A 16,207-nucleotide genomic window follows, 5' to 3' on the forward strand; every position below is an offset into this window, starting at 1 on the left:
AGAAGACAGGGGCAAGGGTAAGACATCTGGGTCGTCGGGAATGATGAGGGCGGTTGCATGTTCTAAGACAATGTTTTTCATCGTGATTGAGGATGTATTTTACTTGGTGACAGATATAGGAAGCCATCAGCTGCTCTGGGTTTGATTGCTCTTTCTTAGTGTCTACGGATAGGCCATTTGCTCCTCTGACTATCTCGTGATTTCTTGGCGTTCCAGTAAGTACTAATGTAGGACATTGAGTACTTTCTTTGGAATAATGAAATTAATTGCTGCAAAAGTATTACAAATTTCACAAAAGTGTGTCATCATCATTATACTGTAAGTCTGTTCTAATAATGTCCATAACCGTATTTTGTTGTTCAATTCATTTCTTGCATCTATGCATATGAACAAATTAAATGGAATATTGCGCAATGTACTGGAAAACGATTCTACAAACCTCTTAAGAGTTTGTTGAGGTGAGAAAGACTCACGAGCCTTTGATTTTCTCATCTGTTTGTTGAGAAACATTTATTGTCATAGGAGACTGAAATGACACATTTACTGCCATAGCCATCAGTCACACTCTTTGAATAAGTCCATGTGAAACTCTTGAAAATGAGGCAGTATATGCTGTTTTCCTTTTCTGGTCACAAGGGACTTCATCTACTTTCTGTTTCTAGGAGCTTTGCCAGGACATTTAGTTCAACACTGAGTTTGACTGGCTGCAGACTGCCCCCAACAACAGGCAATAACAGATACAATAAGATTGTTCTTTCTGCATGCCTAATTGAGCCTTGTCTTCTCTGACATCAGGGACATAGTACATGATTGTGTCCTCACCCACCTTTTCTTGAGTACTTGGTCAGTGCATAAACCTGTCACCAAAACCAATTAGAATCATTTTAACTGCACAGATCCTCAAAGACAGCAGCAGCACTTGTGTGAGGGGAGAGATGAGTGTGAGAGAGCACATACAATCAAAGCAATATAAAATGAAGAACACATTGCACTAGTATAAATGTGCACACCAAAAAGGGAGACCAATAAAGACAAGTTAAACACATTAAAATATTTGATAAAAAAGCAGTCCTTACAAAATTATTTCTAAGCCTTCATTCTCAGGCTTCATTGATTTGTCATAATATAGGATATGGCCTCCACTAGGTGGGAGTCAAAGATGGCTGCTCAATAGCATGTTTCCTATCAAATCCAGTAATTGGATAAAACAATAATAAGTGTACTACTGAACACGACCATGCCAATAGCACATTGAGACAGTTTACAACACGTCCAAAGTCACAGATGCATCGAACTGTTGCAGATGGAATTCTGGTACTAGAATCTTGTCAATCTTCTATGGCTGAAATGCAAGAAGTGAAAATATATGTTATACATTTGTGCATTTCTATAGACTATGGATGGACAAACAAATATAATCATCCCATTGTATTTAACACATTGTTTGCATTATTAAGACGAAGTTGACGGGGGCTATTCAAACATGCACCCATACAGATCTAGACTAGACACACAACCCACAAAGAAATGTTCATAGGCGCACTACAACTTCCGCAAGAAGGGAAATAGAAACAGCATTGGATTGTGGGTAGTATCGTGTCATTTCCTGAATTAGTTTAGAAGTACAATTGTATGTCAAGTCGCATGAGTCCGCAGCGCGTGTATTTTTAATCGACTCTTCAACTTGGAAGAACTACAGGTTGACTGATTGAAAAGTTATTACCAGTAGCCAGCAATGAGTTTGAACGAGCATTCGTTGCAAGCTTTGTCTTGGAGAAAACTTTACTTGAGTCGAGCAAAGCTGAAGGCTACGAGCAGAACTTCAGCTCTCCTGTCGGGTTTCGCAATGGTGAGTACCAGGACCCAGTCATCTGGATTGGAGCGGATGACAACTTTGACAAAATATGGTTACGACGCACTATTTCTTAAGACTACACCTACCGGTAGACTATCCTACCAGCCCGGTCTCATAGACGACGTAACATAATAAACGTAAATTCTAGTAAATCAAATCAAAGTATTTGCAGCCTGGTCTCAGATTAGATGTAATATAGTCAAAGTAAATCACAGTCATTCAAAATAGTATTATATGTTACGTTTGGTATAGTTATATAAGACAGCTGGTTACCTAAGGCAAAAATGAAAGTAGGGTTGTTGGATGGGTGGGTGTATAAAGCAAGTTCAAATCTTGTTACGGACAACTTTAGCATTTTAGCCAATTAGGAACTTTTGAACTACTTACTATTTTGCAACTACTTAGCATGTTAACTAACCCGTCCCCTAACCTTAACCCTTTTAGCTAACCCTTTAACCTAACACCTAAACTTAACCCTAACCCCTAGCTTACCAAACATAAGCCACCTAACTAATGTTAGCACCTATTCCAATTTGTTAGGCAGGTGGCTAACATTAGCATAACACATTTGAATTAATAACATATCTTAAGTTTGCAAATTTATAACATATACTAATTGTAATTTGTAACATATCATATGAAATGTATGATTGACAGCCACAAATTTTAATACATACCATATGAAACGTAACATACTAATTGGAGCGTCCTCAATTCACGTTTACTATGTTATGTCTACCCATGAGTCCAGGTTGCAGCATCCTACCAGTATTTGACTACAATGATGGATAAACCAAGACTGTTTTGATTGAAAATAACCGGCAAACATATTTAACGATATGCATTAGGCCTACAATTAAATGTATTTCTGTATGAAACTGGTTACATTGCAATTTTGATGCATAGATTTGCATATGCATAGTTGAGTGCATTTAAATGTCTCTGCAAGTTAAACCACTATGCAAGGCCAGATGCAAATTAAGGATGGCATTAGTGAGTCATATCTAAACCTTAACCTGGCACAAGTAAACTGCAGCAAATCTGACAGTCACTCACCCAACAAAGTTGGACCCAGTACAGTTGTCACCTGGTCAAACGCTAGGCTAGGCTACATCTTCCTGTACAGTCCTGCACCCAATAGAGCGTTGCTAGGTGATGTATGACGCCTCCTGGCGGCCATGTTTGGAAGACCACCGCATCAGTTCTGACAATAACAGCTTAGTGTCTACCCCAAGCTGCATGATAAGTGTCTAAAACTACACTGCTCAAAAAAATAAAGGGAACACTTAAACAACAAAATGTAACTCCAAGTCAATCACACTTCTGTGAAATCAAACTGTCCACTTAGGAAGCAACACTGATTGACAATAAATTTCACATGCTGTTGTGCAAATGGAATAGACAACAGGTGGAAATTATAGGCAATTAGCAAGACACCCCCAATAAAGGAGTGGTTCTGCAGGTGGTGACCACAGACCACTTCTCAGTTCCTATGCTTCCTGGCTGATGTTTTGGTCACTTTTGAATGCTGGTGGTGCTTTCACTCGTGGTTTCACACTAGTGGTTGCATGAGATGGAGTCTACAATCCACACAAGTGGCTCAGGTAGTGCAGCTCATTCAGGATGTCACATCAATGCGAGCTGTGGCAAGAAGGTTTGCTGTGTCTGTCAGCGTAGTGTCCAGAGCATGGAGGCGCTACCAGGAGACAGGCCAGTACATCAGGAGACCGTAGGAGGGCAACTACCCAGCAGCAGGACCGCTACCTGCGCCTTTGTGCAAGGAGGAGCAGAAGGAGCACTGCCAGAGCCCTGCAAAATGACCTCCAGCAGGCCAGAAATGTGCATGTGTCTGCTCAAACGGTCAGAAACAGACTCCATGAGGGTGGTATGAGGGCCCGACGTCCACAGGTGGGGGTTGTGCTTACAGCCCAACACCGTGCAGGACGTTTGGCATTTGCCAGAGAACACCTGTGTTCTTCACAGATGAAAGCAGGTTCACACTGAGCACATGTGACAGATGTGACAGAGTCTGGAGACGCCGTGGAGAACGTTCTGCTGCCTGCAACATCCTCCAGCATGACCGGTTTGGCAGTGGGTCAGTCATGGTGTGGGGTGGCATTTCTTTGGGGGGGCTGCACAGCCCTCCATGTGCTAGCCTTACTGCCATTAGGTACTGAGATGAGATCCTCAGACCCCTTGTGAGACCATATGCTGGTGCGGTTGGCCCTGGGTTCCTCCTAATGCAAGACAATGCTAGACCTCATGTGGCTGGAGTGTGCCAGCAGTTCCTGCAAGAGGAAGGCATTAATGCTATGGACTGACTCGCCCGTTCCCCAGACCTGAATCCAGTTGAGAAAATCTGGGACATCATGTCTCGCTCCATCCACCAACGCCACGTTGCACCACAGACTGTCCAGGATTTGGCGGATGCTTTAGTCCAGGTCTGGGAGGAGATCCCTCAGGAGACCATCCGCCACCTCATCAGGAGCATGCCCAGGTGTTGTAGGGAGGTCATACAGGCACGTGGAGGCCACACACACTACTGAGCCTCATTTTGACTTGTTTTAGGGACATTACATCAAAGTTGGATCAGCCTGTAGTGTAGTTTTCCACTTTAATTTTGAGTGTGACTCCAAATCCAGACCTCCATGGGTTGATAAATTTGATTTCCATTGATCATTTTTGTGTGATTTTGTTGTCAGCACATTCAACTATGTAAAGAAATTCTTATTAAATACTTTTTAAATTCAGATCTAGGATGTGTTATTTTAGTGTTCCCTTTATTTTTTTGAGCAGTGTACTTAATTCAACACCATGGTAAATTATTGTGCAGTATTTGGCTGCTCTAACAAGGCCAGAAAGACAACGTGAAAAAATATTTTTACAGATCATGAAACACCAAGGAGATAAGACTCAAGAACTGTCAAAAAGCAGAGACTCCTTTTTCCCGTCAAGACCTGAACTCGGACAGCTGTTAGTACAGGAGCTGCTCTGATCTTTTCATCATTGGAAGAAGCTAATCTCTGCTTCAGTTGCATAATGCCAAGGGGCCATTGCAAATGCCCATAAGGCTAATGTCACCATACTGATGGTCCAGTGGTTCCCAACTCCAGTCCTCAAGTAACCCCAAAAGTACACCTTTTTTATTTATGTCCTGAACAAGCACACCGGATTCAACTTGACAACTAATCGTCAGGCCCTCAATGAGTTGAATCAAGTATGTTTGTCCGAATCAGGTATGTGTGCTGTTGGGTTGTATTCGAGGACTGGAGTTGGGAAAACACTGCTGTAGGCATATGGCTGCATTGACATAGCCATTATCATCAGCTGCAAAATGGGTTCACATGGCTTTCACTCTCTCTGGATATCAATCAAATAAAACTATTTGGGGTGCTTACAACTGATCAAAAAGGTAATGTTCATTTGAGATTACAACACAGCAACACAGACAAGTCAGAGACAGATTCCCTTCCCCTCTTTATTGCAGGATTGTGATCTGTGATTAACACTGACACTAGTTCATCTTGTATAATAGTTCAGTTAAATTTAAACACTTCACTTCGAAGAATCAATACTTTGACTATATGAAATAAAAAGTAAGCTAACTCGTATGTAAAGGTTTAGACATTTTAGTAATTAGTTCCTTAGGCTATTATGAAAGCATCATTTCATCTTTACAAAAAAGTCAATACCAGAGGTAGCCAACCTCACACCACTGATCCCTATTCTCCTTGGTGAGCAGACTTCTATTCCAGCCCAGCAAAAGCACACTTGATTATCAACTAATTTGGTTTGAGAAGTTGAATCAGGTGTATTAGTGCTGGGCTGGAATAGTAGGGTTGGCTGCTCCAATTGTAATAGGTTTTATTAATTGTTTGACTTTTTTAAAACTATTTTTATTTACAACATTTACACACAACACATGGTATACAAGGATGTACCCTTATTCTCTTGGGACATTCATTGGGACCTCTTCATCTGCATACAGGTTTTCACAGCTTGCTTTATCTGACGACAGAAAACATCACAAAGAAACAGGCTTAATCATACTCAAATAAGACGACACTGAATGTTATGTTTCTATATCTCTCTTTCCCCAGTTTCTCTCGCTAGGGACTGGAACTCATCTTTTTCATAATGTCCACTGGGGCAAAACTGTGACACTGAAGTTGCCCACCCCTGTTTTAGTCAGTACTTTGTTGAAGCACCTTTGGCAGCGATTACAGCCTCAGGTCTTCGTGGGTATGACGCTACAAGCTTGGCACACCTGTATTTGGGGAGTTTCTCCCATTCTTCTCTGCAGATCCCCTCAAGCTCTCATGTGCAGCGACGCTCCCCATCCAACATCTATTTTCAGGTCTCTCCAGAGCCGTTTGATCATGTTCAAGTCCGGGCTCTGGCTGGGCCACTCAAGGACTTTCAGAGACTTGTCCCGAAGCCACTTCTGCGTTGTCTTGGCTGTGTCCTTAGGGTTGTTGTCCTGTTGGAAGGCGAACCTTCACCCCAGTCTGAAGTCCTGAGCGCTCTGGAGCAGGTTTTCATCAAGAATTTCTCTGTACTTTGGTCTGTTCATTTTTCCCTCAATTCTGACTAGTCTCCCAGTCCCTGCTGCTGAAAATCATCCCCACAGCATGATGCTGCCACCACCATGCTTCACCGTAGGGATGGTGCCAGGTTTCCTCCAGATGTGAACGCTTGGCATTCAGGCCAAAGAGCTCAATCTTGGTTTCATTAGACCAGATAATCTTGTTTCTCATGGTCTGAGAGTCTTTGGGTGCCTTTTGGCAAACTCCAAGTGGTCTGTAATGTGCCCTTTACTGAGGAGTGGCTTCTGTCTAGCCACTACAATAAAGAGTGCTGCAGAGATGGTTGTTCTTCTGGAAGATTCTACCATCTCCACAGAGGAACTCTGGAGCTCTGTCACTGACCATCGGGTTCTTGGTCACCTCCCTGACGCAAGGCCCTTCTCCCCCGATTGCTCAGTTTGGCCAGGCGGCCAGCTCTAGTAAGAGTTTTGGTAGTTCCAAACTTCTTCAATTTAAAAATGGAGGCCACTGTGTCCTTGGGGACCTTCAGTGCTGCAGAAAAGTGTTGGTACCTTTCCCCAGATCTGTGCCTCAACACAATCCTGTCTCAGAGCTCTATGGACAATTCCTTCGACCTCATGGCTTGGGTTTTGCTCTGACATGCACTGACAACTGTGGGACCTTGTATAGACAGGGCAAACTACCTGCCCTGTATGACACCTACAGCATCCGATGTCACAGAAAGGTCAAAAACGACAACAACAACCTGAACCATGGCCTGTTTCCCCCCTTTATTTTCCAGAAGGCGAGGTCAGTACAGGTGCATCAAAGCTGGGACAGAGACAGAAGCTTTTTTTTCAATCTCAAGGTGATTTTTAAATGGCCATCACTAGCCGACTAACACCAGGTTACGCAACCCTGGACCTTATAGGCTGCTGCCCTATATACATAGACTTGGAATCACTGCTACTTTAATAATAGAACACTAGTTACTTTAATAATGTTTACATACTGCTTTACACATCTCATAACAATATACTGTATTTTAGTCAATGCCACTCCAACATTGCTTTATCTAATATTTATATATTTCTTAATTCCATTATTTTACTTTTTAGATGTGTGTATTGTTGTGAATTGTTAGATACTACTGCACTGTTGGAGCTAGGAACACAAGTATTTCGCTACACCCGCAATAACATCTGCTAAATTTGTGTATGTGACCAATAAAATGTGCTTTTATTACATTATGTGCCTTTCCAAATCATGGCCAATCAATTGACTTTACCGCAGGTGGACTCTTGTCAAGTTATAGAAACATCTCAAGGATGATCAATTGAAACAGGATGCACCGGAGCTCAATTTCAAGTCTCATAAGCAAAGGGTCTGAATACTTACAGTACCAGTCAAAAGTTTGGACACACCTACTCATTCCAGGGTTTTTCTTTATCTTTCCTATTTTCTACATTGGAGAATAATAGTGAAGACATAACTAAGAAATAACGCATGGAATCATATAACAAAAAGTGTTAAACAAATCAAAATATATCGGTGATTCTTCAAAGTAGCCACCCTTTGTCTTGATGACTGCTTTGCACACTCTTGGCATTCTCTCAACCAGCTTCATGAGGTAGCCACCCGGAATGGATTTCAATCAACAGGTGTGCCTTAAGTTAATTTGTGACCCGATTTCAGGAAACTAGGTGTATGTCGCAAGTCACGACTTCACAGGAGAGCTGCTTGAACGTAAAATATATTTTCTTAACAAAATGTTTTTTGGGGGCAGAAATGCCTTCTCGAACATGTGAACTTTCAGGTGCCTTTTAATAACACGTTTTTATGCCATCTGTAAATACAAATAAAGAAGTTAAATTACCAGCCTAGTTGGTTTAGCCAAAGAAAAAGACAGTAACCTTCTCGCTAGCCATGATTGGCTGAGATAATGAGTGGGCTGGACATGCCGAGAAGTTTCAGATTGTTCAGCAGGGTAGCATCTTGTCTATAAAATGAGCTGCTCGTTATGCGTAGATAATTCTTTCTACTGCAGTTTTTTTATGAAGAGGGAACGTTAGCAATGCAGAACGGCAAATATGTTGCTTCTGCTCTCAATAACATTGCTGCCCTGAATTTATCAGGCGCTATCGACAAAGGTCAGTGGGGAAAAGTTGTGATGGACGACTTTCTGGAGGACGATTGTGTCATTCTGACTCTGAAAATGAATCAGACGATGAGGAAATCCCTGATGTTAAGTAAAAACATTTTCAGTTGAAGACATTGGAGTCTTCTGATGATGGGGAAGAAACGGCGATCAACAGTGTTGTCACGGAAGAAGTTGACCAAATTTTGAAATCCGTGGAACACAACGGGCCAAAAAAGCTGTGCAAACTAAACGGAAACAACACAGGATGTCTTTTATTTAATCAAAGGAGTTGCAGGCTGCCATGAAGCTTTCATCCATGTATATGGGTAAGAATCTAGCTACAGTTTCAGCTATTATACGTTTCTAATTTTGCCAGTTGTTTTTATTGCAAGTTAAGGCTTGCTGTTAGCTAGCCAGATGGAGTTTGATGGCTGGCTTGCTAGCTGATGTTGAACCTAGTTTATTCTGGTAACTTTAGCTATGACAATCGGTTTGTTTTGCTAGTAATGTTACTCTGAATTGGGATTATAGTTAAATTTTTAGCTAGTTAACATTAGCTGGCTGGCTTGCTAGCAAACATTAATTCATGTGTATGATTTCTCCAGAATGCCATTTTGAATTGCTAGTTATAGCCTAATGTTAGCTAGCTAACATTGAACCTATTTGGTTAACATTAGGTAGCCATGACAATCGGTTTGTATTGCTAGTTAAAGCTTGCTGTTAGCTAGCCAGCTAATGTTAGATGACTGGCTATCTAGCTAACATTACGTGTATGAACTGTGTGTAGTGATATCAGAATGCTATTTCGCATCTATTGTAGAATAATGCTAAATAAAACATCTGGAATTTGTTTTTTAGCATAAGTAGAACACTACTGCCTCTCCTCCACCAGTCACACAAGGAGAATGGTCTAATGCCTCCCATCAAAAAGAGAGCTGGCCCAAGCAAGCAAAGGCAGCAGCGCAGTCATCAACTACATGCACCATTTCTTCACCAACTACAGAGTTTGGGAAACACGTGTGGACCTGAATTGTGATAACTGCAGTGGCCAAAACAAGAACACATTTGTGCCCTGGAATTGTGCCTGGCAGACCATGCACAAACTCCATCACAGTCTGGACCTTCACTTCCTGATCACGGGCCACATCAAGTTTGCCCCGACTGGTGCTTCGGCCTCATCAAGCAGGGCTTCAGAAAGACCAGAGTGAACACTTTGTCTGAGATTGCTGGTGTTGGGAAGGACAGCACTGTGACGGGTCAACATCCAACAGCTGGTTGGACTGGAGGACGGTACGGTGCTGGTGAAAAGCTATGGCTGGCAACATCTGACTCCGTACTTCAGGCCGCTGCCACAGATCAAGCAGTACCAGCACTTCAGCTGAAAGTCATTTTCATTGTATTGCATGAGGTTATTCTTCTTGGGAGGTGATTTGATGTTGTAAAGGGTTGTAATGTCTTTTTTTTTAGTATTTCCCTGTTTTACAGCTTCGATGCTCTGGAGCCTGGTGTGTTACTTTTGTACCTGTTTCCTCCAGCATCTTCACCAGGTCCTTTGCTGTTCTGGGATTGATTTGCACTTTTCCCACAAGCGCGTTCATCTCTAAGAGACAGAACGCATCTCCTTCCTGAGCGGAATGAAGGCTGCGTGGTCCCATGGTGTTTATACTTGCATACTATTGTTTGTACAGATGAATGTGGTACCTTCAAGATTTTGGACATTTCTCCCAAGGATGAAGCAGACTTGTGGAGGACTACAATTGTTTTTTTCTCAGTTCTTGGCTGATTTTTCCCACGATGTCAAGCAAAGAGGCACTTGGTTTGAAGGTAGGCCTTGAAATACATCCACAGGTACACCTCCAATTGACTCAAATGATGTCAATTAGCCTATCAGAAGCTCCTAAAGCCATGACATAATTTTCTGGAATTTTCCAATGAGGTTTAAAGGCACAGTCAACTTAGTGTATGTAAACTTCTGACTCACTGGAGTTGTGATACAGTGAATAAGTCGAAACAATTGTTGGAAAAATGTCTTGTGTCATGAACAAAGTGGATGTCTTAACCGACTTGCCAAAAGTGTGGTTGAAATTGGTGGTGTGGTTGAAAAACGAGTTTTAATGACTCCAACCTAAGTGTGTGAACTTCCAACTTCAACTGTATATATAAAAATGAATATTGTTATGTAGTCGTAACATGATTTTGTGACATACGGTCACATGTATCGTTGCGGTATCAAGTGTCCACCACACAAATATATGGCGCATGCATCTGTTTATGTACTGTACATGTGCACCTCACTCAGGTTTCAACTCAGTTTGCATGGCCTTATCACATAGTATCCCATACATAAGTTAAGTGCATGTGTAACAGTATGCTAATGTGCTGGTGTGAAGGCATTTGGGCAGTGGCCAAAAGTACTTGGGTAAAACTACTCTGTACCTTATTTTTGGCAACTTTTACTTCACTGCATTCAGAAAGAAAATGTACTTTTTACTCCATACATTTTCTGACACCCAAAAGTACTATGTATTGACAGGATATTTTGACAGGAAAATTGTCCAATTCACACACTTATCACGACATCCCTACGGCATCTGATCTGGCAGACTCACTAAACACATGCTTTGTTTGTCAATTTTGGAGTGTGCCCTTGGCTATCCTTCAATAAACCATTTTTTTTAAATAAAGAGATTGTGCCGTCTTGTTTAATATAAGGAATTTGAAATGATTTATACTTTTACTAAAGTATGACAATTTAGTACATTTTCCACCAGGTTGTGGCTGGGTGTTTATTATTTCTTTCACATGACCCATCAATTCAGACAAGTGTGTCTGGGTAAGCATCTAATATGTATAAACTATTTTTAAACTACTTTTATCTGGACACTTTCTGTTTACCTGGAATTTTTCCTTGTAGGCTACCACCATTTTTAGTCTTAATCTTTATTTACTACACTACTCACTGTTTAGCACATGACCCCATGTGAATCCTTAAAGAGATGGGTGGAGCTTGCTTAAGAGGGTGTGAACAATGCTGAATGGGGGCGTAGACAAAGGAGAGCTCTCCAGTAGGTACCAAAACATTCAAGGGCCCTTTTCTCAAAAGTGAGTTAACAAATGTATCAACATTCAAAGCAAAATTACTTTCCCATGGTTCCAAAAAGCATGCTGTGTATAATATACCATTTTGTAGTTTTGAGTCTACTTTTATCCAATGTAAAAAAAAAAAAATACAACAAATTCTGCTACATAAGACTGAAACCAGGTGGTGAGTCATTTGTGGAATTTCTTTCCTTAATGCATTTCAGCCAATAGGTTGTGTAGGGGTGGTATACAGAAGATGGCCCTATTTGGTAAAAGACCAAGTCCATATTATGGCAAGAACAGCTCACGTTTCTTCAAGTGCATTCGCAAAACAACATCAAGATCTATGATGAAACTGGCTCTCATGAGGACCTCACAATAGGAAAGGAAGACCCAGTTTCCTCTGCTGCAGCCCAAATAAATGCTTCAGAGTTAAATAAGACAACATCAACTGTTCAGAGGAGACTGTGTGAAGCAAGCCTTAATGGTCGAATTGCAGTACTATTATTGCAGTACCACTACTAAAGGACATCAATAATAAGAAGACTTGCTTGGGCCAAGAACACAAGCAATGGACATTACACCAGTAAAAATTTGTCCTTTGGTCTGATCAGTCCAAATTTGACATTTGATTCCAACCGCCATGTCTTGAGATGCAGAGTAGGTGACTTGATGATCTCCGCATGTGTGGTTCCCACATGACGCTTTGCTGGTGACACTGATTTATTTAGAATTCAAGGCACACTTAACCAGCATGGCTACCACGACATTCTGCAGCGATATGCCATCCCATCTGGTTTGCGTTTAGTGGGACAATAATTTGTTTTTCAACAGGACAATGACCCAAAACACACCTCCAGGCTGTGTAAGGGCTATTTGACCTAGAAGGAGAGTGGAGTGCTGCATCAGATGACCTGGCCTCCACAATCACCTGACCTCAACCCAATTGAGATGGTTTGGGATGAGTTGGACTGCGGAGTGAAGGAAAAGCAGCCAACAAGTCCTCAGCATATGTGGGAACTCCTTCAAGACTGTTGGAAAAGCATTCCAGCTGGTTGAAAGAATTCCAAGAGTGCAAAGTTTAAGGCAAAGGTTGGCTACAAGATAGCTAGATAATACGAATTTAGCTAGCTGGGTGGCGAGATTTAATTCACTTAACTTATACTGAATAGCTAACTAGCTAATAATACAGTACATTTTTTATAATTTTCTAAATATATTTACTAAAGTGAATAGGTTCTTCCACTGTCTCTATTCTGGGTGCTTAGGAAAAAAACGAAATAATGAGAAATCTTCCTGAATTGTTTTTCGGTGGTAGCGAAACAGTCAGCCATGTGGACGATTGGGGGACACAGGGCAACAAAGTTCCACCAGACTGACTGGTCTTCCAACATGGCGCCCTCTGTGGTTGCTACGTGATTTGTAACAACTGCAACCCCTCTATAGAGGAAAAAACATGGAATTGTCACATGCAGTGGTTGAGCTTTAAATTACATCATTGTCTTTGTTCAGATTCCTCATCCTGTTTGCACGTCGCTTTTTCAGTCAAGCTGTAACCGTGTGAAATCGTGTCTCTTTCAGGTGGCTATGGTGGAGGTACAGCTGGAACAAGATCATGTGTATCCCCAAGGGCTGCTGATAGCCTTTAGCGCCTGCACCACTGTCCTTGTGGCAGTGCACCTTTTCGCCCTGATGATCAGCACCTGCATCCTGCCAAACCTGGAGGCTGTCAGCAATGTTCACAACTTGAACTCGATCAACGAGTCGCCCCATGAGCGCATGCACTGCTACATTGAGTTGGCATGGGCCTTCTCCACTGTCATCGGCACCCTTCTCTTCCTGGCCGAGGTGGTTCTGCTGTGCTGGGTCAAGTTCCTGCCCCTCAGTCCCTCAACTGTTAAAAATAGCACCGACAATTATGGAAGGGCGGCAGCCATTGTCTCCACCTCCATTATGGTGCCGTTTGGACTGGTTTTTATTGTGTTCGCTGTGCACTTCTACCGCTCTCTAGTGAGTCACAAAACTGACCGTCAGTTTCAGGAGCTGGAGGAGCTGTCCAATATCACCCGGCTGCAGAACCAGCTAGACTACAGGGCGGAGACAACCAGTCTGCAGCCCTCCTCCGACTTCCCCTGACAGGAGCACATACAAGTAGGGAGTTGGAGCAGTACACAGCTGTAAGAAATGTATTATTGACTTGTTTTTTTGTGTATCTATTTGCATGAGCACCATGAGAAAGGATACTTTATATAGTAAAATCATTTCTTCAGATGTTTTGTATTGGGATTTGGACTCTGCATTAGGCATTTTTCTACTTGTGTAAATAGTTGGAGAGGTCAGAATTTGCTTTGTATTGTTCACTAGTTTGGAATCAAGCCACTTTTTAAAAAAACTTTGCATGTCTATTGTCTTCCTTATGGCTTCAGAAACAGATCTGAATAGCTGAATGTGAGTGAGCATCTGTGTGAAATTGTTTTTTAAATGTTTTCTATATCATTACATAGATATCTGTAGTTATGTCACATACAACTACACTAAGTTCTGTCTAAGGTGGCTGGGGAACACAGTGTGGGATGAACATACTGTAATAACATTTTGTGAAGTAGTTGGATTTTAATTTGACAAAATGATAACCGGCCAATTTCCATGAAAGGAAAACTGGTCAGAGCATAATATGTAATAACTGCTGTAATAGTGCTGGTGCAAGGGAAAAGCAGAATTTAGATTTTTAGTCCGTCTGGAATATATACCTCATATTTTAACATTTCAAAGTCAGTACAATTGATCAGATTTGCTCTGATGGTCATTTGATGAGTTAATGTATTTTAAGCACGCTACTGTTAACATGATAGACAAATACAAGTGTGGAATTTGAAATGTACACTACCGTACAAAAGTTTGGGGTCACTTAAATGTCCTTACTTATGTCCATTTTAAAATAACATCAAATTGATCAGAAATACAGTGTAGACATTGTAAATGACTTGGAAATGTCAGATTTTTTATAGAATATCTATATAGGTGTACAAAGGCCCATTATCAGCAACCATCACTTCTGTGTTCCAATGACACGTTGTGTTAGCTAATCCAAGTTAATCATTTTAAAAGGCTAATCGATCATTAGAAAACCCTTTTGCAATTATGTTAGCACAGCTGAAAACTTGTGCTAATTAAAGCAGCAATAAAACTGGCCTTCTGTAGACTAGTTTAGTATCTGGAGCATCAAGTTGTAGGTTCGATTACAGGCTCAAAATGGCCAGAAACAAAACTTTCTGATACTCGTCAGTCTATTCTTATTCTGAGAAATGAAGGCTATTCCATGTGAGAAATTGCCAAGGAACTGAAGATCTTGTACAATGCTGTGTACTACACCCGTCACAGAACAGCGCAAACTGTCTAACCAGAAGAGTGGGAGGCCACTGTGCACAACTGAGCAAGAGGACAAATACATTAGTGTCCAGTTTGAGAAACCGATGCCTCACAAGTCCTCAACTGGCAGCTTCATTAAATAGTACCCGCAAAACACCAGCCTCAACTGCGAAGAGGCGACTCCGGGATGCTGGCCTACACTACACTGTATTTCTGATCTTTTTAATGTTATTTTAACAGACCAAAAATGTGCTTTTCTTTAAAAAATGACATTTCTAAGTGACCCCAAACTTTTGAACGGTAGTGTATTTTAACCTTTTCCTCTACGTTATGTAATTATTAGACAGGTTGGTTGGGATATGGTTCCCAGTTCCTCATGTCAGGCTGAAAACCACCTTCAATGTGAAGTACTTTTCTTAGAGATTGTAAAGCTGTTTGTTTTGCATTTATGACAAATCACAAGTAGCTTCTTCTAAAGGAAATACTTCAAACTAGAAGGCAAATTAATAAATGCATTTTTATGGAGGCAATATATTATCTTTGTCGACCTTTTAAATGTGATCCAAGTGCACATATTTACTTTCATCAAATAATGGCACATGATCTTCTGTTTTTATTATTTATGAGTCAATTGTGAATTGTTCTCTTTCGTATGGTCCACCAACCAAAGGACATCCAGCCAATTTGACAACTGTGGGAAATATTGGAGTTAACCCAACTCTTTCGACACCTTGTAGAGTCCATGCCCCAACAAATTGAGGCTGTTCTGGGGGCTATTCAATATTAGGAAGGAGTCCTTAATGTTTTGTACACTCAGCGTATACTGTATGATGATAGTAACATCCCCCTTAAATGCCATTTGAGGCCAAGATTTGTAAGAGGTCTTCGAGTGCCTGGGGCTTATGAAACCCCACACTGTTTACACTGCATTGTCTGGTGCCAAATCATTGTCTTATACTGTAAATCTGTTACATTGTGGTGAGACTCCAAAGGGCAGAGGATTGGATTGATATGACCTCTTTATTAGACAACCATTGTGCATTTTGTATATTTGATTACGTTATGCATAACCCTATGCCTACTGATTAAAGAATAATATAAGAAAATCCATCTTATGTTGCTTCATTTATTCATATTAAAGTTTTTTTTAAATACTTATACGACATGTACTTTGAATTACTGTTAGTCAACCTTCTTTTGAATGAAAAATATTGGATGCATCAATATGGAAAACAA

At 41.1% G+C, this 16,207-nt stretch overlaps 1 protein-coding gene across 2 annotated transcripts; it reads left to right on the forward strand.

Moving 5' to 3' along the window:
• Window positions 1-60: 60 nt before the first annotated feature.
• LOC118358250 (calcium release-activated calcium channel protein 1-like) lies at window positions 61-16,079 on the forward strand. Of its 2 annotated transcripts, none has more exons than XM_052478706.1 (2): window positions 61-215; window positions 13,184-16,079. In XM_052478706.1, exon 2 carries the CDS (start codon window positions 13,190-13,192, stop codon window positions 13,736-13,738), a length of 549 nt encoding a protein of 182 aa, XP_052334666.1. In that variant the 5' UTR covers window positions 61-215; window positions 13,184-13,189; the 3' UTR covers window positions 13,739-16,079. The 2 variants fall into 2 exon arrangements, with proteins under 2 accessions (XP_052334666.1, XP_035591740.1); XM_035735847.2 differs by lacking the exon at window positions 61-215 and adding an exon at window positions 1,555-1,849.
• Window positions 16,080-16,207: the final 128 nt, after the last annotated feature.

The sequence above is a fragment of the Oncorhynchus keta genome, chromosome 25, assembly GCF_023373465.1.
Source record: "Oncorhynchus keta strain PuntledgeMale-10-30-2019 chromosome 25, Oket_V2, whole genome shotgun sequence".
NCBI lineage: Eukaryota > Metazoa > Chordata > Actinopteri > Salmoniformes > Salmonidae > Oncorhynchus > Oncorhynchus keta.

Excerpts from the sequence above, each read along its gene's own strand:
- LOC118358250 (XM_035735847.2), top strand. The coding sequence starts at position 1,736 with ATGAGTTTGAACGAGCATTCGTTGCAAGCTTTGTCTTGGAGAAAACTT. Across the intron at positions 1,850-13,183 it reads TCCTGTCGGGTTTCGCAATG|GTGGCTATGGTGGAGGTACA; the intron begins GTGAGTACCAGG and ends TGTCTCTTTCAG.